Genomic DNA, 25,725 nt, shown 5'->3' on the forward strand with positions numbered 1-25,725 from the left:
ACAGGGCTGAGGAGGAGCCTAAGTGCAGTTTCCCTCTGCTGTTCCCTGTGAGAGGGCCAGGATTGCTGGCTGCAGCCACTGACCTCCCTGTGGCAGGCTGTGCACAGAGTCTGCAGGTTCTCCAGGGAGCACTGTCCTCCTCCGCTGTACACGGGCTGGATGTGGTCCACCTGCCAGAACTGCCCTTCCGCTGGGCTCCGGATCATCTCATTSAGCTGCAGCAAGCAAGGACATGGGAGGGGTGAGACACTGAACTTCATGGATAGCCTCCTGTAGGAACTAGAGCTAGTTACAGTTTGCATCAAGAGAAAGAAAGCCAACCTTGGCATTTTTTAGTTAGTCTCACTGGGCACGAAACAACTAGCTGGCACGTTTTCACCAAGCCTGAGCTGTACATCCACCCCYACTGAATCAGGGCTCTGATGCCTGTGCTTTTTAGAGGTGTTAGAAGACACTGGGATGTGGATAATTTGATTGTTTTTAAGGACTTGTTTTTTCTTGTTCTGTTTTTGGTGCTAGGTTACCTTTCTATCTTAAATCTGTAAGAACAGTTTTGGCTGTCTCTGAACTCGCTATACACAGATCAGCTTCACTGCTTGAACCCCAGAACCCTTACCTGCCCAAGGGGAAGGTGAGACATCCAAGAGCTCTCCAGCAGCTGCTTCCTCTGGCTCCTGGGTGCATCCCTGACACTGAGATAAAGCTGCTGGGCGTTGTGCTGGCAGCACTGGCACACCCCGTGCTCGATCTGGAACACTTGGGAGCGGAGGTAGCTCTGGCTGGAGCGGATGGAGAAGTCCTCCTGGCAGGCGAGGCAGCAGAAGCGCGTGTCCCAGGCGCGGGCGGGACAGCCGGGCTGGGGTGGTGCTGTTGGCTGCTGGCAGCTGAGACACAGCGGGGTCCCCTGGCTGTCCAGGGCCTGCAGATACCCCTGGGACAGGGAGGAGCTGCTGSCTTCAGTCTGCCCTGAATGTACTGAAGGATCATTTCCAGCTTCTGAAGGCAACCTGTTGGCAGAGCAAAGCACAGCTGTGGGTAAAGGAGGTACTCAGCAGCCCAGTTCATGGGGGTTTAGGCATTGTGTATTTCCATTTGATACCTTTCATGTTCTGAAAAATCAATTTTAATTGAAATAACACCTTGCTCAGATAGAAACCCGCAAAGTGCAAATCCTTTACTTGGTTTACATTTCCACTTAAAATTCAGCAATATAACAAGGCAGATTTTTCTTCTGGACACCTTACTACACTTAACATCTGTACACTGAATTATTAGCTGAAATAATGTTGTGTTCATAAAGAAATGGTGATTTCTATCAGGCATGTACACATGCAAAAGTAAAATTTTCAGCCCCTTCATTAACAGAAGTAATAAAAGAAACATCCTGGTTCCTCTTTACAATCCTTATGCCTGCCTATCAATTTCCTACTCAAAACACTTCTTGATTAATAAAATTTTTAAGAGGACAATTTCTGTTTGGAATTTTCACTTCATTGCTCCCTTTTTTTAAATTCGGAGGCAGAATAGAAGCAAATTTTGTGTCCCCAATTTGATGCTGACCTCACAGGAGGGCTAACATTCTTTTCTCTAACTGAATCATGTAACTATTCTCTTGTTTTGCTTTAGTCAAACTCAGTTAATTAGCAGCTCTGTCAGCAGACAACAGATGAAATCTAAATTGTTCTAAGAATAAAACAGGACTCATTAGCACTACAGCAAATTTCTTGTCTAACTATTGCGCTTCAGCAAAGCAGACACGCATAGCAAATCGTTTTATACCATAAAAAATTGTGGCAAAATAACTTTATCATTCTACTGCATTAATAAACCTACTTTGTGGATGGTTCAGGAGAAACACTTCCTTTGTCCAGAGGAGCCCCAGTTCCTTTGGAGATGAGGCGAACGCTGCCCCCGCTGCTGCTGGCCTTGGAGAGCGAGGCTGCTGCCACATCCTCCCTGGTCACATACCTGAGAGAGAGGGACAAATCCTGGCACCAAAGGAACAGKCTCCCTCAAGAACATTCACTCTGGGCTGCAGCAAGATTGGTACAGCATATTCTCTACAAACATTCCTCATTTTCTGGATGAGAAATGAATAAAGTTTAGGAAAATGTATTTCATATATTTCCATATTAAATAAAATATCTTTTCCTAAAATCAAATTCTAACCAGCGAACAGGAAACTTGGTTTGTATATAACAAAAAGTGACAGCACTTTGATATTGCCTGACAGTGAAACCTGAAAAGCATTTTCCAGTCAGGTGAAGTTGCTCTGGAGGTCTCCTGTTATGTATTTTTGATCTCCCTTCTTTATTTTCATGTGAAACCCTGTAAAACACTCTTGCAGTTTTACTGCTGCTCTTCAGCAGTAAAAAATTGCCAGAAACAACCATTCAGACAACTTCTCCTGAGGACATCTCTGTACTGACCATCTGCCAAACACCACCTTACAACACTGCTGTAGGTCCTGGTAGGTTTTCTATACCATTCACAGATTTTTCCTACACTTTGTGGAAGGACACAATCAGACAAGATGTTAACAAACACTTATAACCCTCTGCTTCTTATATTAYTGGAATTACAAACTATTTATTTACYTAATTCTTACCTACAGCCRAAACAGTCACCCTGAGGAATTTAACAGAAGGGATTGAGGGGAATAAGGAGATTTCAGATGGTTTGCAGAGGCCTCTTGGAGAATTAACCTGTAGACATGACATGTTCTGTGCAGAGCAGTGACAACACTGAGGCTGCAAATRTCATTCAGGGAAGAGCACATTAGAGAAGGGGAAGAAAGTGGTGGAAAGGTCCATTTAGATTTTAACAAGGATCAAACACCAGTCCTTTTCAGTGACACTCTGCAAAGAGAGCAACAGTTTTGAGAAGTGTCCTCCACAGAGAAYGGAACTGCTCAAAGGAAAAACAAGTACTGGAAAGGGTTGGAGTTGGCTGTGAATTATGAATAAAACACACATTGATGGCAGCTAATGATTTATTTCTGCTTCCAGACAGAGAAAACAACATGATGCTTTGTTCTTACTTTCTGTTGTGTCCCTGAGGTCAGGGCTTTTCCTTTAAAAACCCCTGGCAAGTTCCAGATGTTGAAACATGCAGTGCAGCAAAGGCAGAACAGCTGAGCAGGGCACAGAGCTGGGCAGGGAAGGAGACAYTTCCATTCCAACAGATTTACCAACATTCCTGGCAACCTGTGTCTGCCACTATGTGACAATCATTGTATGACCAGTTAGACTCAACATCATTCCACTGAAGGTCACATTAAAGAAATCAAACTTTCTGCAGCAATTACTAGGAGTTAGAAGCAAACCCCACATACCTCTTTGTGCTGCTGCCCACTGACTGCTTTTTAGACAATTCCTCTGCAGCACGAATAGGACTACAAAATATCTGACCACTTTTTCTAACAATCTTCTGTTTCATTGCTGTTAGGTGAGTCCATTCTTTCACAAACCTCAGTATCTGGCAGAAAAAACAGCTGTCAGCAGCAGGACAGACWTTGTACAGAGCTACTTCCAGTGGAAGTGCTGTGGATTTGTACATTCAACACTGGCTGGAAACAGCTCCTACAATCAGAGGTGCTGTCTCCAGGAGCTCTTCAAATCCTCATCCCCCCATCTGTGTAACCCACTCAGGAGCTGCTTCACAGAATCACTCAGGCATCTCTCCTACAAATTTAAGTTCCARCAGTGTTGGAGAACCTATGAAAACAAATTTTGTTCCTACATGATGGTTTTTCTGTTTGGAAAATGGTATTTTAAGTTAAGTAGATAATATTTCCCATCCAGTTTAAATCTGGATTTCTGTACTTGAGTTTGCAGTGTTCTTCTCAAACCCCATTATGAATGGGATCTTTATTCCTAAATTAACYGAATGTCTCAGTGGAGCTGTGCCTGACTCTGCTTTGAAAATTGTTAGCAGACCAAAGGGAGAATAAGAGTGAAGGCCTGCTTAAACCTGCAGCTCTGATACAATCTAGAACTTTCTTATTTATARTGTGCTTATTTAATTCATAACCTTTAAGAAGTTATTTTGTTGACTTATGAAAGTTAGTTACTAATCCTGTAAATGAGAAATTAAATGATGCCTGGTTGATTCCTTCTACTGCAGYGTGAACATGATGCACAATAATTTGCCAGAGTAACTGACTGCATAATTAATATTCACATCAACATCTATAAGATTGCTTTGGTGAAACTCTGTCTGTATCCCAAGGCCTAGAAGCATTCTGCATTTATTGTTTTAAAAAGTAAGTCAACTTCCTCTGTATCAATTATATTGCTGTGCCAGTAGAATTTGTTCTTACCARTGCACGATTTTTTTTATTCTGGAAAGTCTCTGGTAAATCTTCCCAGTTATCCAGCTGTATGTCCAATGGAATGAAATTATGATTCAGTGGTTCACCATCCTAGACAAACAAACAGTTTTGTTTACAGATGCAGTGTAGCACAATRTAAAAAAAATAATCAGTTTCAAGTAAATTCTCCTCCCTTCCTACTAAATTTAGTYCCTCAAGGTCAAATTTTTCCAGAACTAACAATAGGGCACAGAGATAACAGCACAAATGCAAGAAAGATGATTCACATTAATCTACCTAAAAGTAACAAGGCTGAACTTGGTTGGTTTTTTTTATTATTTTAACTTTTAATAGATCTGATTTATTCTATGCAAATAGCTCAGAGACACAAACTGCCTTATATTAAACTGAAATTACAAACCTCTTGACTGAATTCTAAGGAAAGTGAATGACTGYAGATAGGAGAATATCACCTCATTACAATTTAAAATAAGAAATCTTGAACATTGTTTATCATCCTTCTTTTTAATGTCTGAGAAGTTCTCCACCTAATTTTTAAAGGAACAAGTTATCCCAGTGGGTACATATGGCCAAGGAACTTATTGATAACTCAYAAACATTTGAGAGAAGGAATTAAAGCAGAATTCCCTCACCATTCAGCAGATCTTGTGCAGTATCTGGCATAATAAAACTCTAATCCCAGCAAAACCCAAACCAGACAATTGTCCAAACCCCATCTTTGTCTGAATAAAGGGGGTGAAGCTAGGCAGCAGTAGCCATTGTAGTACATTTAACAAGTTTGCAGATACAAGAGGACTTTTGGACTCCTTTTGACTTTTTCCCAGCTGTACCAGCATAAYAAAAATGTCTCATCCCAAAGATTTGCCCTCAGTTATCTGTGCTGCTTTAGTGGCATCTGAATACACTGATTCACTCAGTAATTTGAAGAAATCTTTCCAATGAACTTTCTTRTCACTTAAAAGAAGAAATTGGCAACTCCTAACTTTCCCTTAAGTAATGACCTGGAAAATTCCCAGCTGCTGGTTTCTGTATCCCCATCACCACTGTAGGTTAATGACAATGTTTATTCAATAAGTTACTGACTTACACACAGCACCAATGTTGAGCTTTCTGAAAATGTGGGCAATATTTTATTGACTTACTGTGTCAGGACTTACTGTCATTTTTATTTGAATTTTGAATGTTATTCTATTAAAGACATGCTGTGATAAGACACTGTAACAATAAAAAAGGAATCTTAAATGACTGTCACTGKCATTTCTAACAGATGATTTAATGTATTAGCCCAATCTTGTGAGCCAAGAGAAGTGTTGGAAGTTGTGTATCCAGGGAATTATTACTTAATTCCAATGAGAAAAAGAACAGAATGACAAACTATCCAGTTTTTGTACATTTCAGCTAATACAAAAATACTGATGCTTTTACATAAAACATAACAAATGAAAGCACACAAACATTTCACAGGGCAATATTTAACTTCCCAATTTTATAATGACAATAACCATGCATATTTCAGGTTTACCTTTGTGTAGAGATGGATTCTATCAGTATTCCTGCTTGCACAAAACATAAGCCCATCATATATTTGGAACGTGTCTGATTTATCTACAAGAGAAAAAAAATGTTGGTATTAAAATTTTTTTCATCATTCATTTCATTCATTCTACTGTGACATTAAAAATACTATTAAATATCTAATACTAGAACAACATAGTAAACTGCATGGCTCAAGCAGCAAACAGTGTATCTGTTTCTCCTGTAAAAACCCATCATCTGTTTTGCCTGTGTCTCTCCTGAGCCCAAGTGAATTCTCTGAGTTCCAATAAAACCATGCTGCTGGTTTGACACAGYCCTGAAGTCACTGGTTTGCTCCAGGAGCTGGGTGGAAAGGCTGGACTTATCCAGGATCAAAATTTAACAAATGACCCAGCTAAAATGAGAAAATCCCATGCTAGTGTTTGTACTTCTGTGTTTCTGAGGTGTAGGTTTTTATTTAAAAGCCATTTTTCATGCCAGAGATGTTTAATTTAGTTTCACAATGGGATAGAATTGACTCTCTCATGGAGTCCCACTTTACCATCTCCACACTCTTTCTCACTTTCTTCCTTTTCAGTGCTCACAGTTTCCTGTTCTCTGATTTCAGCAGATTGCTGGGCCCCCMCTTCTCCCAAATCTCCTTTTCTGCCTTCAGCACCACACTCTGCTCTTCCTCCATTCTTCCTGGGCTCCTCTGACACTCCTTCCTCAGTCTGACTCCTGAGAGCTTCAGAATTTCTCACCACTAAAGACAAAGAAACATGAAAAGTGATGATTTGTGTTACCTGACAGGTACCTAATAACACATCTGGAGATGGGAACATGTCACTGAAATACAAACAAACAGCTTTTCAWCCTCTAACATTATTATTGTGCAACCACTTAGGAAGCTAGAGCTAACTTTAATATTAGGAGAACAAACACATGGAACTAAACTTCTAATTTATGTAATCCCATGCACCCAGCTTAATGTCRAAATATGTATGTAATAAATAATGCAGTTAGCAATTCTACATTATACACAGTTATTCTATACCATAAACACTCAGAGTAGTTTTTTAAACACTGATTTATAGCTGTGAAATTCAAAAGTTGTCCTTACTTGAACAAGCCCAGAGAYTTAAACAAATARAAAAGAAAGTAAAAAGAACCTTAGYTCTGCCTTTGCAACTGAAATGACAAATATGGGCATAGATTTATAAAAAAATGTTTCATTAATTTTCTAGATAGCTTAAATAAATGTGATAAAAGCAATCTACTGTGAGTTGCTGGAGAAAGAAAAGCCWTATTTTCCAGACAATGGCTCTCAAGACAAATAAACAATGCTCAAGTTAATAAAACACCAAYACCACATTGCTTAGTTTTGAAAGGTAAAGAAAAATTTTGCTGTTTAATTGCATTCAGAATTACCATATACCTCAAGGAAGAGGAGAGGGACATTGCTGCAACAGAGGATATGGAATTTATATCCTGTTAGCATTTTATGGGAATTTTTCACTCATTTCAAGTTAGACTCACATAAAAGATGAGAAAAAAAAGATGGGGAAAGCAAAACTAAGGAGGATCACTTGAGTGGTATTTGTTCATGTAAAGACACAATTCTTCATATTTTGCCTGCACTTCTGTGAAGCCATATGGTCAAAAAGATTCTATTTTCTAAAATGAAAAATGCATCTTTTCCTCTGCAGCACCCCTTACTCACCATCACTGCTCTGGGGGCAGTGGCACATTTCACAGTACGGCAGCAGATCATTATTAATGTAAGTGCAAGCACTGCAGTGCCAAAMTTTATTTGAAGCTGTACTTTCACTTGAAGTACTTAAGTCACAAGGACGGAGTTCATTGTTTTTTTCTGAAAACAAAGAGGGCTTTTTTCCAGTCAAAGATGTTTTCTTTTTATTACTGGAGCTGACTGGGGGAGAKCCACTTATGCTCCTGGCTCTTTTGGCTTCATGTTCACAAGTATCTTCATGACAAATTCTATCCACCTCACTTATCCTTGTGGAATCCAGTTTTTCATCCTTTTTCCCTGCATCTTGTTCTTTTATGACTGCAGAAAATTCTGAATCATTCTGTAACAATTCATCACCAGAAAATCTTTTGCGTTTCTTCTCCGTGGAGGATTTGGGRGAAAAGAAGGAACGTATGTCATGCTGTTTGTCCTTTTCAAACTAGGGAAGAGAAAAGGAATACAGAATCACAGAATCATTTCTGCTGGAAAAGACCTCTAAACCCCACTTATGACTGCATCAGAAACTGTTAAATAAAAGAGAATTTTAACAGAAGATAACTTTAARAACAAACAGMAGAAAAAGCAATTCAACATTTCTCCCCTATTTTGTGAAAASTATTTTCAATATTCTCCTGAAAATTCTGAAATAGCAGAAAACAGATATACAGAACTGGTAAGCTATGTGCCTTTTTTAAAGATGCCCATTATAAGCAAAGGCTTTCAAATACTGTTTTAAATATTAGTCATAATATTTATGATTAAATTAATGAATTTAATGATTAAATTCAGCACAGTTAAAAAAGGTACCATGTGAACAGAAATTACTAGGTCTTATCTGACTCTGAGGGTAGGTCAGTCATCCAAACATAACATAAGGTCCCCTCAGAAGCCTGTAGCTGACACTTATTCCTAGCAAAGCACTTTTCCCAACTTYGAGTAAGTTTTAAAATGGAATTTACATTACTTTTTCCTATTTGTTTGGTGTTTCTCCATTAGTAAAGTCTGAAGTGCACAAAAAGCTGAAGCAAATGACTGTTACAATTTTTCTTAAATGAAAGAGAACAGAAAGATGTAAGTTTCAAGTCTTACATGTGTAAATAAAAGTTCATTTTGGGCGTCTTCTAGACTTTCATTTGGGGTCCAGGTCTCAGCAAAACTCAAAAAGTCCCATTTTTCCTTATCACCTTCTTCAGCCTGCATTTTCTCTTTCTTACCATTCAAGGTGCTGCCTGTGACTTTAGCCTGCAGAAAGACAATAATGGTGAATCATGTACTTAGCACACTACAAGCAGTGATGCTGTACACAAAATGRCAGTTCTTATTGAAGATAAAAGAGAATATATATACTGTGTACATCTCTAACAGCTTTAACATGTTTTGCTTAGCATGTGGAGACAAGAGCAGAATTTAGTGACAGAACTTGTAAGATAAATTGTTTTTGAATTACTGAGCCTCACCTGTGCCATGTTTAAGGAGACTCATAATGCACCAGACTGACAGAATTTTTCAGAGGTACCTCCAGGAAGTTGAATACAGGATTTCCTTCCCCTGCTGAATGTCAAATAGTTTGCCGTTCACAGATTATTTAAGCAGTGATTATATTTCAGCAGGGCAGTAATATATTGGCAACAAATGGTTACCAGTTTGTCACTACAGTAACTTATGGACACAACCCAACTGAGCCACAACAACACAGGCCAGCCAAATGCAGGAACCACAGCCATAGGTGGGCAATGGCACCAGGGTAAATCCTGTGTAACCACAGTCTCAGATGGCTCTGGCTGCTGGAGTTTGAAAGGCAATTCCTTCTACATTGACACTTCTGAAAACAAGAGCTGACTGAACACAGACACACCTCAGTTATCAACACAAGACACCAATGAATGGTAACAAAGGCTACAAAGGGGTCACTGAAGCAAAACAGCAACATTATTTTTCTTAATCCTCTGAACTTTTAAAAACCTTGCAAGCGAGGAGAAAGGACACTGGATCTACTCTTAGCTTAAAACTGACACAAGGCAGGGTTAGATTGGATATTAGGAAGAAATTCCTCCCTGTGAGGGTGGTGAGGCCCTGGCACAGGGTGCCCAGAGAAGCTGTGGCTGCCCCATCCCTGGAATGAGCTTTGGCAGGATGAGCTTTAAGGACTCTTCCAACCTAAGCCATTCTATGATTCTAAGATTCCTATCCTACCCATAACTGGGTGATACTCACGGAAAATGGCAACAGAAGAAAAGCTCAGTGCTTGAGGTAGAATTACCTGAGAATGCCTCTGCCTCTCAGAAAGGAAGCTTAGTTTGAGCACAACTTTCATTCAATTAAAAAAAAAAAAACAAACCCACAACAAATTCTAGCTATTATGAATGAACAGAATRGCTTAAAACTGTGAACTGAACAACAGCAACAAGCTAGAAGGTAAAACAACCATCTCCTATCATATGAACCATCCCATTCACCTTGGCAAAGACTCATTATCTTTGCATCTTGAATGAAAAACAAAAAAGCCAGAAAAGACTAAATCAGAACAAACTTGGACATGTTGATGATTAGCAAYTGTAGGTGTTTCAATTTGTCTAGGAGTAGGACAGGGCTCCAGATAAGCATCTTTTGTTGGCATAAGCACRGCGAGCTCTTGATCCCTTGGCCCCAGTGCACACGCACCTTGCGGTTCAGCATTGCCCACATGAGGGTATCCATGGTTCCTTTGGCAATCAGGAAATGAATGTTCACTGAGCTGCACTGCCCAATGCGGTGTGCCCTGTCTTCTGCTTGTTTAATATGGCCTGGATCCCAATACAACTCAGCAAACACAACGTGAGTGGCAGCAGTGAATGTCAAACCCTAAGCAGAATAAGTAGATGCATTTAAAAAAGAGATTCCACACACAAACAAYTGATTATCTGATGCAAAAGAAAGCTAAAGGTTGTACAGGATATTTTAATATGGAAATAAGGGGGTGATTGAGGTGGTCTTCAACAGCAGATAGGCTTATTATACTGATTTCTTCCTTGGGCATCAGATTCAAAAAATACTTCAATATTGTGYAAAGACTGCACTTTGCTTTTCATTATGGAAATAACATCTATTTCTTATTAATCTAGTGCTTTTGGAGAAATGGAGTTTTTCTAATTATTCAAGAATGAAATGCTGCRGCTTATCATAATTTTGGTCAAGTAAATTCAATAGAAGTTTAAAAGAGTTAACATGATTAGTGCAAAGAAATGAACACAGAAGTCTACAAAGGACAAACTGCAAGAAGATAAACTGCCTTCTTTAAATTCAATTATTTCAATAGCTATATTCTTCAAGTATATTATTTCAGATATTTTGTGCCCTACCTGRCCAGCTGCCTGAATACTCAAAATAGCAACTCGGGTTTCGGGGTCCTTCTGAAACTGATTCACGAGGTGAATCCTCTCTGCAGAGGGAACACTCCCGTCTATTCGGATGTAGCGAACCTGAAACATTGTAACARACACAAAATGACATTTCCAGGGACTGTTTCCAGACCCAATCCTTCTCTGCCCCCCCAATAAAATAGGAAAAGGACTATTCTATTCCTACCATGGGAATCAGGATACATCAGCACTCTTTTGCCCTTTGATTTAAAATTAAGTCTCTATTAAAGAAGTGTAGACTTTTACTTTTGTAAACAAGGAATACAAAGATAGAATGAGCATGGGTTCTTGAAGTGGAATAGTACATAGAAGAATCTGGATTTTCTCTGACATTATTGATTAAAATTCCTAACAGTTAAAAAGAATAATAGAAAATACCAAAATCAGCCACTGCTCCATAGCAATAGTTAAGAGTCCATGACAAAATAAGGTGAAAGCTGTTGGCAAACATTTTTACTGCTTTGAATTAACCATTCGGGTGAGATGACAGTTTGCTTTGTCTACCATAAGCAGAGTGGTAGGAAAATGTAGAAAACAGCTGCCTACAACACATTAATAATAATAATAATAATAATAATAATAATAATAATAATAATAATAATAATAATAATAATAATAATAGTAATAATTAGTCATACCAGATACAAGTGTACATTATCCTTACAAGTGCAAGTTATTGCATTATCCTTAATGTACAAGTTTACATTATCCTTAAACACAACCCAATCCTTCAGAGCCACATGATCCCTTTTAATCCCGTGGCACTGATCCAAGTATATGTAAAATCCTTCCATTCCTGTACTTGTGTGCAGYTCTGCTGCACTGCTGATGGACATTTGTATGAGTGAAGTTAAATTCGTGTGCACATTTGTTAAGCCTTTACCTTGCTCTCTATCACTGCCTCTGTGCAGGCTTGCAGCATGCTCAGGTGATGGGCAAAGACRAGGAACTTCAGTTTGTCATTGTCAAGCATCATTTTGATGTAGTCCTTGACTGCTCCTGCCTGCAATAGGAGTGTTTTCATTAGTGACACACACAAAATATTCAAAAAGACAGTTTTTATTTTTATGTCTTTCAATTTCTCGTAACATAAAAAGGTAAATTTCCATATCTTTTGTTACCCATGTGAGAATTTTTCAAACACTGACATTGCTAGGAATCAAATGATTCAGATTTTGTTTAAAAAAAATACTACAATCTGATGTCTTTGAGAAACCTAACTTATTGCTTCAGAGAGAAAACCCAAACATTTATCTTCAAAAGATCATATAATTACATGGCACTTCTTCCAGATTAAGATGTAGATAAACCCCCTTTTAATTCACACATCATTATCTGATGTTTTAATCCACATGTGAGAAAAACAAACATATTTCAAACAGACAATGTAATATTTAATCAGAACTTCTTCATCCACATTCACATAAAGTCATATATCAAAAATGAAAGAATAATTTTGATACGTTCATGATACATAATAACAAAACATTGCTCTATTTAAGCATTCATAGCATTGATTCTTCTGTGCCAAATGTAACTTTCAGTATCTTTCACAAAAGCTATTTAAGCACTGATGACAGTTMATAACAAAATTTATCAGTAATTAACAGTTAATGCAATGCAAACTGCAGCCATCTTCAGATTTCTTTTTTTCATTGTAATCAGGTTCTGCCTATTCCACAAATACACAGGGCAAAGGAGAGTGTTTCTCCACGTCATGATTATAAAACAAACCAAATAACCTCATCTCATGTTCTGGCCAATAAAATCAATTTCATTCAGTTAAAAAYACACACTGGGTAATTTAGGGATATTAAGGAAAGACTTGCAGGCTCACCTTGGCAATGGCTGTTTCCTTATACATGCGTGTGATCAGACTCATCACTTGAGAMAAGTGGACCTCATTGGCATCTGAACTCAGATTTCTCATTAATTTCTCCCACTCTGCAAAARTGGCATTCAGATTCTAATTGGCAGAAGAGACCAGTGGTTAGATACMGAGTACAAAGTGTGTTCTACCTCAATAGGTACAATTCAAGGGTGAAATGTTTAGGAACTTTGGAGAACTCTATCAAATTTGGCTAAAAGTAACGGTAGGATTCAAAATCTAMGGGAAAAGAAGACAGAAAAGGAGATCATACCAGAATTAGAACAAATTTTATCATTGATAAAAAAATGCTATATTAGTGTTCTTTGTGCTATATTTTAAAAAGAATAAAAGCTACTGCGTTTTACATTCACAGTTTTTGTAATTACATATAAAACACATGCCATGTAAAATACATATCCATACATAGATACTCCCATTTACTAAAAAATGTCTTTTTAACAAAGTGGAAAATTTACCTTTGCTGCAGCTTGTGGGAGGTCGAATGGAATACGTTGCCTGACTTTGGGAGGCAACTGAGTTAGGACATCATTCTTCAATCTTCTGATCATTATTTCACTTAAAAGTTGATGTAGTTCCTCCAAGTTTGAAGCTCCTCTACAGTCCCATTGCCTTCTTTTACCAAAAAACCTGAAAATGATAAATGAGTATAGAGTGTAAACACAAGATCTTCCAAATTCAATACAAATCTTTAATGCATAATTAATTTTTAAAACACACTATTGGATATGAAAGAGTGCTTCAACTTCCCAGCAGCCAGCACTGCCTGCAGGAGTTACCACCCATCACCTCTACAGAATCCTTTATTTCCAGCTTCCCACACTTCCCTGTCCACAGGAAGCAGAAGTTTCCTGTGGTTTAATTCTGGAACAGAAGAGGTTTAATTCTGGAACTCCTGTTTCAATGGACTAATGAGAGGAATTGACCACCATGAGAATATTCTTTATTATATTACAGACAGGAAAGCCATCATGAAAACTRCAAATATCACCATCAATATTCCTTTCTTTTCCTTCCTAAGAATTCCTTCTYAGTTACTGCCAGAGACAGGAATTAAAGCTTAAGCTATCATCTTTAAAAGTAATACTATTTAATGWGCATGGTTAAATAGAGGAAGAAGGTTTAACATTAGGAAGCTAAAGGCTGAAAAGAGAAAGAATTATTAATTCAGTCTTCCTTATTCTGTCCTTGCTTTGCTGTTTTTGAGGAAGCTTTGCAGCAGGAACAGTYGCTTTTCTCCATCAGCATTGCCAAGAGACAATAAAACAATGAACATGACAGATTTTTCTGCCTTTGGAGAAAAGCCCAGGTAGCATTTTCCAGGGCCACAAGAGTGTGTTGCAAGCATGTAATTTTTATTTAGAAAACAAGCAAACAAACAAAAGGCCACAAACCCCGCCGCAATCACTTAGAGATTTTTAAGCCTTACTGACTTTTATCATGAGTGTTCTAATTAACTGAATTAGCTGACTGTAATCATTTAGGAAAGGGGCTGAAGRAGTCACTTCTGCACTGGTGAAGCAGGAATGGCACAGATGGAAGACAGCAACATCTTTTGCTCATATGCCTTCCTTGGTTTATTTATATGCCTGTCCTTATAAAGGCCTCCTTCCTCCACCTTCAGCACTGGGGATGTAACAGAAATGGCAGGCAAAATCTCACAGAAATATTTAGTACCTCATCTTTAAAACAGGTGTCTATGGACAYCTAAGTAAAAACCACCCACATTTTCAAAGAAAGTGCTGCATAAAATAATTTTATCAAGTTTATTACCACAGGATGTTTTCTTTCGGCCAAGYCATGAAGAAAAAGTTATTCATTGAAAGCTTGCCAAACCCTTAACTTGATTTTTATTACATTTATGGTATTCCAAAAATATATGATTGAGTAGCTAACCGTGCTGTACCCACGCGCACTTGTGGTGTGAAAATTACAGATGCATTCAGTCAAAACACCATGGAAAAAATAGCATTTTTCTGTCTGAAAATTAGACAGTGCTCTTCCATGTTATTTGAAGTTAAATGCTGATAAAGTGCATATGATGGAGGGAGAAAAACAAGTTTTATTATAATGAAACCATGTAATTATTACTGTAAAAATTAAATCTAAATGCTAAATAATTTAGCTGACAAAATCTGTTATTTTGAATACATGCAAAGTTGTAGATATGATTTTTTTAACTAAGACAGTCATSCTGTGAAATACAGAGACAAGTACTGGACTTTTTTCCCACCCAAGTGTGATGGGGTAGCAAAAAAAACCAGCATCTCATAATAAAGAAAGTTATAAATCATTACATGACCATGAGCTTAAGACTGAAAGGCAAGAACTCCAGTTTTGAAGGTAAAACCTCCACAACTCATAATAACAACAGTAMATATATAAACAATTTTACTTAACAGAATGCTGGCACTTAACTTTGTTTCAAACTTTAATAGCTTTAATTAATTACTTTAATCTGTGCCATCCATTTCCCAATCCTCTTTGATGGAGGAGTTGGTACCTGACCTTGGGTTTCCAAGCACGATGGTGTGATACAGCAGCAGAGGTACTGCCTATTGATTCTCTCACTTGGCATGACAAGAAAAATCAAAGACACTCATAAGAATGTAAATAAGCAAGTACAGTAATACCTGACACGAGCATCACAGTATTTTTTAGCATATTCATTCCAAGTTCCAAATCTTCTTGGAAACAGTGCCTCAATCTGCATGAAGAGCTGTATTAACAAGAAAAAATTAAAAATTGCTTGCAAATGTAAGACTATTCAGAAATAATTAAAACATTATTCTTGTGTWAAGTTTACATTTTAATATTTGCACAAAAACAGACATCTTGGGCCACATGCAAAACACATTCCTTAGGATAMATGAGTCTTCAGAGAGGAGAGTTGTGGGGAGCCCTCAAAGAACAAAGCACTCAGAGCACTGTACCAGCACTGACAGCTTGGAAAAGATTCATATTGGACAAGAAAACWTGGATGAGATGAAGTTATTCCTAAAAATGCAATTTTTATCATTTGCCAGCATGGGCTTCTGCAAAGCTTCAGTGCAGGTATTGCAAGAGAGGTCTGCTTCTTAAAAGACATGGAAAACATACTCAACTCTTAAGTTCTACTTCAAAAAATGGACAATATCAATATGGACCTGAAAATTCACTGCTTTTTTCCCTGCTGAGTAGCAGAAGGTAAATACCAGTTTAGATGACCTTAAACAGAAAGAATCCTACTTTACAAGCTATAATCCTGTCAAAGCTTTCTGGCTTCTGAGATAATTTTCTCTACACTTAAARACTTCATACAAAGATTCTGCTTATGATGCAGAACTGATTAAAGACGTACAATGCTTTTTATACTCTGCCTTAATTCTGAAGCATCAAATATTATTTATATAACTCTTCTAAGCTCCCTGAATACAAATCAGCTCCTATATTCCATTTTTTCCTCCTACATTTGATAAATAAAGGCAGTTGTCTTGGGCTCGGTATAAAACCCAAGTGGRTTTTTGTTACCTCTGTGCTCCTCCCTAATTCCATAAGCAGAACTTCCTGCAAATGAAAATCTGCCTTTCTGGATATGCAACAAGCACAGGCTATTTTTGTTGCACTTAAGTGGACATTAAAAATATTCAAAATATCAGTGATAAACCAAGGGCTTATTTTTCAGATGATTTAATAGAAGTTCTTGTCTACCAAAGACTCTCCTACCCAGAAGAAACAAACAGTTCTCTACTTAGGCTCTTTATTTCCTATTTCACCCAACAGTCTGTTACATGCAAGATTAATTTCTTACAAGAAAAACTGTCTCAAGTCATCTGTGCACAAGCTTGAAASAAGTTTGTAAAATCAACTCAAACAGGAAGTCATTGGTTGAGTTTCTWACACTTGTCCTTCCTAATGCAGTTGGTGCACTTTCTGATGTCATAATGCATGTAATTGTATATATTCAAAAATCCCACATAACTCTACATTTATTACTGACACCATCCTTAAAAAAAAAACCCAAAACAAACAAAACACAACATGGCAAATACCTCTTCAGGTCTTCCTAGAGCAGGAGTTCCAGTAAGAAGAACAGCTCTGAGAGCTTTCTGCACAATTGGCARTAAAATCTTGCTGCGGGTGGCATTTCTGGATTTCATATAGTGTGATTCATCAATCACAACTACCTTAAAGTTCTGCCTGTACAAAGTGTCTACCAAAGTCTCTGCATCAGATGTCAACAGCCCATACCCCAGAATTGTTACTTTGCTGGTTGATATTCTCCTGAAAGAGAAAATCCACAAGTTTTCTTAATAAGTTTTCCTTGTGGCAAAATGAATATAGCAAAGATATTATAAAAAACTAATTAGAGAAGGTATGCATGTCTCCTTTTGGATTGACTGACAAGTGGGCTGTCAGGCTAACAACTACAACTTTTGGTGTTTAAAACATCTCACACTTATCARTCACACACATTTCATAACCATTTTCAGGAGACAAACACTGCATTTCAAAGGAATTTCATTTATCTGGCTGCATTGCTTCACCCTGTGCTCCTTTCAGGGGTATMCCATAGGACAAATTCACTTTCTGGGCAAAAAGCTGGATGCAAAGAAAKAACTTCATTARAACCCAAACACCTGAAGTTATAATRTCTCTGTGCAAGYTTTCTACTGCTCTGGGTACAAGGAGTGCCCTCATCAGCAGCCTGAGAGGATCAATCAGACTTTCCCTGAGTATCTGGGAATTGTGAAAGCACTGAATCTCACCACCTGCAAAAAACATTGCTGTCAGAGCTGTTATCCAGCTTTTTTTCTCAAACAGAACTAGAAGAAAACAAAAAAAAAAACAAAACAAAAAAAACCCCAAAAAACCTGGAAGCAGGGAATCAACATGGCACAAGATGAAAAATTAGTATTTAATTGAAAATGAAYTTTTTATAACAAATATAAAGATATACAGGTCTAAAGCACAAATTGATTTTAAAATCACTAGAGAGCAGTGTGGCCCTTCAGGAGCAGCACAGGAGCTCTTAAAGCTGTTAGAGAAATAAGTCACCAGAAAGAGGGTCATAATTGATCTACCCATCTGTCAGACACCACTGCTCTGCTGGCATCATTTCTGTTTGTTCTTCAGTAGCAAGAGATCAAGAAACCAAGCAGGCTCAAGTTTCCTTGAGGATTTAAGAGGCAAAAGTAAATGCACCTAGACATTCATGCTCCAGGATATGGAGGAAGCAGTGGTTTGTTTGAGCACTGGCACTATGGGCACTGCAGGCTCTGGCTGTCTCTGAACAGAAAAAGGTAGCAACCCAGAAAGCAAGAATTCCCCTTACCCCCCTTCTGAAGGGTAAATTAAAAAAATACATAAATAGATTTATTTATTTTAGAGGAAACAATTTAGTCAAGAAACATCCATTTTAAATTTTTTTCAGRAATTTTAAGAACCTAAGTTGATGCCTAAGGATATTTAAACCTGCCTTAACCAAGAAGTTCAACATCACTCAAGCAGTAAATTTAATTCCTCAAGCTTTGAAGAAAATCCAGGTATTAAACTGAAAGGAATCAAAGCTAAACATACAGGAAGCAGAATTTAACAAAATGCTAAACCAAGTTGGGCAGCTGTATTTCTGCATTTTCTTGCAAATGCATAAAACACTTTTTAATGTTAAACTATTAATTAGTTCAACAGCAACCTCACTTACAGCTAGGAAGCCTCCAGGGAGTTAAATGAACAGAAACCCAAGTTTTCACCTTTCCTTGTTTTTGAATAAGACTAAATAATAATGGTTAAGGTCTATTGCTTTAAAAAAACTTAAAAAATAAAAGAACAGAATTTCATTTGCCATTTAAATTTCCCATCATTTCCCCTACTCCACATTTCCCCTTTCTGCATTTGGCACTATAGACATTGAGTGTTTTTTAGCTAAATAGCTTTGAAAAAAGAAGATAATTCTAGTTCCCATATTCCTATGATAGTCAAAACTTAAGTTTATCAGTAGGAATTATCCTTCAATGACGCTTTCAAAATGMATTTTCAGTTGGATTTCTGTGGTTACCAGGAAGGCTCCAAGCAGCACATCTTGGCAGTCAAGTCACTCTCTGACACTCCCAGGAAACAAGAAGATCAGTTTCCCTCACACCAAAGTTTTAGAACAACATCTAAACATTCCCATATAATCAACCAAGTCATTTACAGTAAAGCAGACTAAAAAACACCCTTGCAATTCAGGGTAATAGGAGAGTTATCCTAATAACACCCAAGACATAGCCTCTCTGATGAATTCATGCTATTAAGTCTAAAGATAGAAAGCACAGAGCATGATGACCTTTTCAGTTATTTAGGGATTACACATTCAAACTTACAAATTTTCTCSCTGTGCTAAATAGAATTTTAACAGTAATTACTTCCTTATTTTGTAATATACACCAGAAGTTCTCCAAAAATGTTTTACAGAAGCTAATGAATTCATCAGAGTTGAGAAATAACACTGTATGTTCMATTTGAGACACACTGAAGTAATCTGATTTTCATCAGACAAGCATTTGCTTCTTTGCAAAAAVCAGATCTCTCAACTTCAGAGAAAATGAGTAACTACTGTAATATAGTAMCAGAAAACTGGGAGGAGTGGTTGATATCCCAGAGCRTGTATCTGATAGCCCAGAGGGTAATGAGCAAGCTTTTCCACAGAAGAATAACAAATTTTACTCACCCAATATCAATTTTGTTCTGAATGATGGTAATGTCATCTGGAGACAGTTCTGGAATCCACTTCTCCAGTTCATCCACCCAAGGGTATCTCAGAGAGGAAGGCACYACAATTAAGAGAGGCCATTCATTTTTATAGTAATATGAAATGGCAATTGCTTGAATTGTTTTTCCTAGCCCCATCTGGGAAAAGAAAAGGAAAGAACAACATTAAAAAACAGAAGTTTCTGCTCAGAAAGCATATTCCATTCAGAAGAGCCCAAAAGAATTTGCAAAGACAGAACCAAATAAAAGAAACCAAGTCAAAGACCTACTTTTACAGTATGTGTTTAATTATCACTTTGTTACACTGATCATTTTCCATGAAACAAGATGTTTCTGGTTAAATGGATTCATACATGTGTTATATCTGGTTAGCTCATCAAATAAAAAGAAGCACTTCCATTTGTTTCAGAAGATTTTCAGTTCAGGGTCTTAATAGGATAGATTAAAGAGATCAAACTCTTTAACTTGTTAAGCTATCAACAATATTTTTAAAATATGCAAAGGAAAGAAAAATATAGGATGCATTCTTACAATAAAAACAACAACTTTGTCCTTAATAACACMGGCAAGTGAAGAACAAAGACCTGTGTGAAGAGCTCTGTGGGTCAACAAAAAGAAACTACTGCYCTGATTCACCAGAGCTGATGGTTTCCCTTTGGCCTGTAACACAGATGAGAAAGGCCACATAGTGAGAATTCAGATGTACAAACAAGGGGAGGAKTCAACACACAGATTTCTATTTAACAGGAAAGAACTTGCTTCATATTGTCAAGGTGGGAACGCTTCCATATGTGAATAATCATGGCAACAGATGATTGTAAGATTCAGAATTTAGGGTTTTGTCTAAAAAATACTAAGATTTTGTCAGAGAATGAAGCATTTTCTCCATTTGTTCACATGACAAGAGAGAGTTCCCAACTCCAGTTAAACATCAAAGCAGAGACTGGCCTTAAAATACTCTCTGCAGGTTTTCCATGGAGTCCAATGGATATCTGAGCTGATTTGCTGCCATCTAACTACTCCCAGTAGTGAGACATAAAACAACAATTTACATATTCAATATTGAGTGTAAAGGGACTGATGTAATGATATAAAGACAGACTTCCCAAGTACAGAAGAAAACATAATGGATTTTTCTACTGTTACTAGAAAGAGAAATAACTGGAGAGCTATTGTGATACTCTATTTTCATTCCAAATTGCCAAGTTTTTACTGAAATTTTCCTGCAAGCTCCCCTTGTATCACAGTAGTTCTTAGGCCAGCTGGAAACAAATCCAAGTGAAAAAAACCMAMMAAAWWAMMATTAAKTTTTAGTTTGCTGCCATGATTGTCTCCCTAACTCAGGCTGTGCAGTCCCTGGTGATAATCCWGGCACTGAGTTGAAATGAGTTTGGAATAAACCAGGTGTCTTGGCATCAGCACACCCATGGCTGGATCYAGATCCCACAGAGCTGATCACCAGGCTAGGTCACAAGAATGTGAGAGTCCAGAAAAACTGTAAAAAATACTGTGGACTTGTCTTTTGATATCAACTCTTTTTTCTACATCATGGAAATGGATGACAGAGAAAAGCTGAAATTTTCGGGGAAAAACATTATCTACCCTCACTCTGAGAAAAAACTGAAACAATATTTGTAGAAAGCCTTTCAAAAAACACTGGTATTATCTTACTTTAATCCTTGCATAGTTACACAGTCCAGGGATATGTACAGCAATTCTCTGATCTTGAGTTTTCCTCCATAACTTCTTTTTGCATACAAGCTTACAATGCTGATGTTTTCTTTACCAACTTTTTATAATTTTAGAGAAGGTCAAAAAGCACCAGATACACATCACTGCCCAATACTTCCTCCAGTGCCACACCTATTGTCATTACAAAAGATACATTATTTATTTTGAATAAATGTATCTTCCACGACTTTTTATTGCTAACATAATTATGCACAGTTCATTTTCTAATTYAAGGAGGGAAATAAACTGTTGTAATAAAAAAATAGCTACTGCTGATACTTTGATATTTCCCAAGCTTCCCTTTTYTCTTCCCCTGAATACTTCTGTATTCTCCACAGTTTCCAGATATTTCACATTCTATGCCAAGATAGTTTATCTCCAGATGTAATGAGATTTTTATAGTATGAAGAGATGCTTAAATCCCAATAATCCATCTCCCTCTCCCTCCTGGTATATCAAGAAAACCCAAATTAGAATTGGGAGACCATAGCAATTCTCTTTTTCAGAAAGGTTTTATACTGACAACACATCAAGAACATTATTACAGAAATGTTTCATCTGTGGGAAGAAATGCTGGAWTCAGATTTCCCTAATATAGAATATAATAGATATTTTCAAATGTATGGATGCAATGAGTTTCACTATTACTACTACCAAATTCATCTTTGGAAACCATATCTGTTAAAAATCTCTTTGGGCCAGGAATTTTTAACAATCCATTAAAATAGATAGCTATGCAATTATAAAGAACTTTAAAAAAAACCAACTGAGTCAGTACTTTTTAGATGTAACAATACAGGAGATTTAACCTACAATTAAAAGTAACCTTTTAAGTTTTCTCAAGGATTCTTCTAAACGTCTGTCAGGTTTTAATATTTTCCTCACCTAGGTATTTTCAGGATATCTGCTGACTATCACAGGGATTAGRCTTCTTTCATTACCAGCCTTTCTGCCCACACCTCTCAAACAAAAAAAGTTATATCTGCACAAAGTGCATTAACACCAGAGAAAACGGTGTTAGGGGAACAGAAGCATCACTTACCTCATCAGCAATCATACACCTAAGTAAGAAAAAAAAAAATGGGGGAAGGGGGAAGGAGGGAAAGCAAAAATTAATACTAAATATAATACATAAACTGATKGTCACAAATTGTTTATTATAAATTTAAATTCTGGATTTACTGAACCAATGAAAGGAAAAAAGGTGACTTCATTCCTCCAGATATCACCCACAAAAAGTGAATTTGGAATGAAYGTGAAAATAAATATACCAATTATTCTAAAAATGTATATTCCATTTGCTGGCATTACCRCAGAACTTGCAATTGCAAAACTGAATTGCTGCTTAGGTCGAGGGATAGATTAATTGTAATCATAAGAGACACTTCCAAGGCAAGAAGAGCATCTTCATTTTCTTTTAWCTTTCAGAAGCAGCAATGTTTTTGCTGCTTCATGATTAAGGATTRTTTATATGTCAGAGTGATTTTAAAAATGTGCTTTCCAGAGCTGTCACATTTGTTTTGAAATAGAAGCAGACACTCCCTCTCCCCCAGCAATTGTACCAGCTAAAGTATTAGAAAATGAATTTGATCTTTTGCCCATTTTGGAGTCACTTGGCAATGTCACTCTGTATAAAGACAATGACAACTCTAAGTCCCCAGTCATAAATAGTAAATTCTGTTCAGCATATTCACATTTTGTAAACATTAAATGCCATTTTTGACTTGAATTTCTTAAAGGAATTTTATGCATTTTGTGATTCTATACGTACACACTGCACCTTGCAACTCAAATATAATGTTCCTTCCAAGAAAAAAAGGGAAAAATCTTCAGGTCTTAGTGACTTTAACAAAATTTAACACAAGATATAAGCATTCTGTATTTCCATRCAGAAAAATCTTTCCAAGTAATACAGTACTCTTTAGTGGTAGATACTCTGAAATTAGTGTAGCTGGCCAGAAAAACATAAAATGTTTGATGCTTTCAGAAACACAGTATACTGCTGTGTGCTCATTCTGCCTGCCAGTAGAAATTCCAGTGTCTACCAATTTCATCCACTTCCCCCWACTGAGGTAAAAAATGAATTAAAAATTCATTCTTATACAATTTCATTTTTTATAAGTAACAAACYATCTACTTGCAATTGCTTTGCAACTTCACCACCCAGCTGTTARGGATTGAGCAATGAAAACAAAGGAAGAAAATACAATAAAACAAAGCTCCCAAATCTGCACAGATTTACAAAGGAAAAAAAGACAGGAAAAGAATTATTTTTAGTGGCAACTCATGGTTGTGAAGACTTAATGTCTGTGATTTGCAGCTGGGCAAAGACATTTATTTGCAGACAACTAACACACAATTTTAACTTAAAAATAATGCCARTTTTTACTCAAATACTGATTTTTCCCCCCAATTGTTAATTGTTAATTAAGCAATTGTTAATTGCTTAAACTGAAGTTTACAAAACAAGTCCTTTTTTTTCCCCACAGATTCTTTGAGACCAACTGCYTTCAGTACATTAATCATGTTTTTTAAAACCAGCTTGAGGCCTGAAATCAATTGGAATGCACAATAACCTACTGTTGCAGTAGTACTTCTTACACACATGCAGCAAATGAGTAAGACTACAACTAACAGCTACAGAGCAAAGACATCTCAAGAATAAACCACAGACCATTCTTCAACAAAAAAGATTATTTATKAAAAGAATATCAGAGCAGAACAAATAAGAGCAATAACCAAGTAGCATCTGGTAGCAAGAAAATGTGGTAAAGAGGACAGGAATAAAAGTGTTCCTTGCCAGATTCTGCTGACAAATACAGTATTTCTCAGCAAATCAACCTAAATTTTAGTAGAATTGCATAAATACTGAGATGTTAATTATGCCATTTTAWATGCATAAATAGTGAAATGTTAATAATACGAGTTCAGACACACACAAAACAGGGTAAGAATAGGTATGATCATATTGCACTGGCCTTTGGCATAGGTGAACTATTTGGACTCTCCTTTCTTTCAGGATAACAAGTAAAAATGAAGAAATTCAGGGTGATTTACTCTGACAAATGGCTCTGACAATTAGAAGCTGAATACAAATAAAAAATCCCAACTTTAAAAATATGTCAACCACATGAACACTTTTTCCATAAAGCTAGATTTCTTCATTAGGCTTAACTGTAGCCACTTAAACATTGATGACTTTATCTGCTGACAAATAAGGAAATGTTCTTTTTTTCTTTTTGCACTCARTATCTTTGGTGCTATGGAGTATCTCCTGTTTACAAGAATATTAACTTTCACTTAATATATCCTAAGWGAAACTTCTTATGCAGCAGCAACAAAGTTGATGACTTTTAAGTATTTATAGAAACTCATCATTTTGTTGCTGGTAAATGAARGGAAGTACAAAGTAGCTGCCATCACTTTACCCACAATTTCTCTGCTAAGAGGGGTTAAGTGATCAACACAGTTTTATGCTCCTCATTTCTGCAGTACCAACACAAACAAAGCCACAGAAACACCCCTATGTTTGAAAGCTGTCTATCCATAGTGATATTTTGCTAGTGATATTCACTCTCTTCCCCTGCCCAATGCTGAATTTGCTTTGTCAGAAACAGGTGGGATTTTCTTCCTGTACTTGCAATCCATCCATTTTTCAGCACTTAAAATTTGACCAGACACRTCACAGATTGAGATCAAACAAGTACACTAAACTGATTTTAAAGCTCCAGCAGAGCTATCTGAATGTGTAAAGTCCTCTGTGATTATRCAGTCAGTGACATGAATCACTGCTTGGATCCACACTGCTCATACTCACATYCCTGAAGTGATACAGTTTTTTAGTTGCTAATTTATGCCAATTAATTAACATTATTGACACTCACACTTGATAAAATTTTCACATGGCACACAAGATTGAGTTTATGACACAGGTAGAAGTTAATAAAACTAAGTGGAAATGGAGGATATTCAAATCATTTTATAATGCATTTCAAAGCATTCATCTGTGTAGCTTTCACAGCTTTAAAATAAGAATCCTAAAATTGCCTGCTTAATGTAATTACAAAATATAAGAAGTCCGAATTCTTTTCACTAGATTCTAGGGCAATGAATGACAGCTTATATTACTGAGAGAATAATCATCAAATGTTCCCAGTTTACATTCAATTAGATTTGAAGTGTCAAGAACTTCCCCAACTTTATAATCCACATCACACAGAACTTACAAGATAYCTAATAGTTAGTTGCAGTAAGCTGCTAAAAAGCAATACTTTACATCATCTTAAAAATATGCAGCCTCTATTTAAAACAAACTTCAGTATGTTCTATATTATTGCAGTCAGACAAGCTGCCAACATGGACATAAAGGTTCCAT

General features: G+C 36.9%; 1 protein-coding gene across 1 annotated transcript in view; it reads right to left on the reverse strand.

Annotated features, from left to right (window-relative positions):
- Positions 1-25,725, reverse strand: part of ZRANB3 (zinc finger RANBP2-type containing 3) — a 42,596-nt gene that overhangs the window by 1,888 nt on the left and 14,983 nt on the right. The window contains exons 3-20 of the mRNA XM_057366551.1: positions 22,393-22,411; positions 19,579-19,757; positions 16,919-17,150; positions 15,521-15,606; positions 13,346-13,517; positions 12,837-12,965; positions 11,883-12,002; positions 10,940-11,059; positions 10,263-10,442; positions 8,691-8,843; positions 7,572-8,040; positions 6,411-6,614; positions 5,856-5,938; positions 4,322-4,423; positions 3,335-3,477; positions 1,834-1,968; positions 617-1,007; positions 84-215 (exon numbers count right to left, since the gene is read on the reverse strand). Coding sequence (XP_057222534.1) covers positions 84-215; positions 617-1,007; positions 1,834-1,968; positions 3,335-3,477; positions 4,322-4,423; positions 5,856-5,938; positions 6,411-6,614; positions 7,572-8,040; positions 8,691-8,843; positions 10,263-10,442; positions 10,940-11,059; positions 11,883-12,002; positions 12,837-12,965; positions 13,346-13,517; positions 15,521-15,606; positions 16,919-17,150; positions 19,579-19,757; positions 22,393-22,411 — 3,049 coding nt within the window. The remainder of the gene's footprint in view (positions 1-83; positions 216-616; positions 1,008-1,833; positions 1,969-3,334; positions 3,478-4,321; positions 4,424-5,855; positions 5,939-6,410; positions 6,615-7,571; positions 8,041-8,690; positions 8,844-10,262; positions 10,443-10,939; positions 11,060-11,882; positions 12,003-12,836; positions 12,966-13,345; positions 13,518-15,520; positions 15,607-16,918; positions 17,151-19,578; positions 19,758-22,392; positions 22,412-25,725) is intronic.

This window comes from Malurus melanocephalus, unplaced genomic scaffold, assembly GCF_030028575.1.
Source record: "Malurus melanocephalus ecotype Western Australia unplaced genomic scaffold, MMel_1.1 scaffold_67, whole genome shotgun sequence".
In the NCBI taxonomy this organism is placed as follows: Eukaryota; Metazoa; Chordata; class Aves; order Passeriformes; family Maluridae; genus Malurus; species Malurus melanocephalus.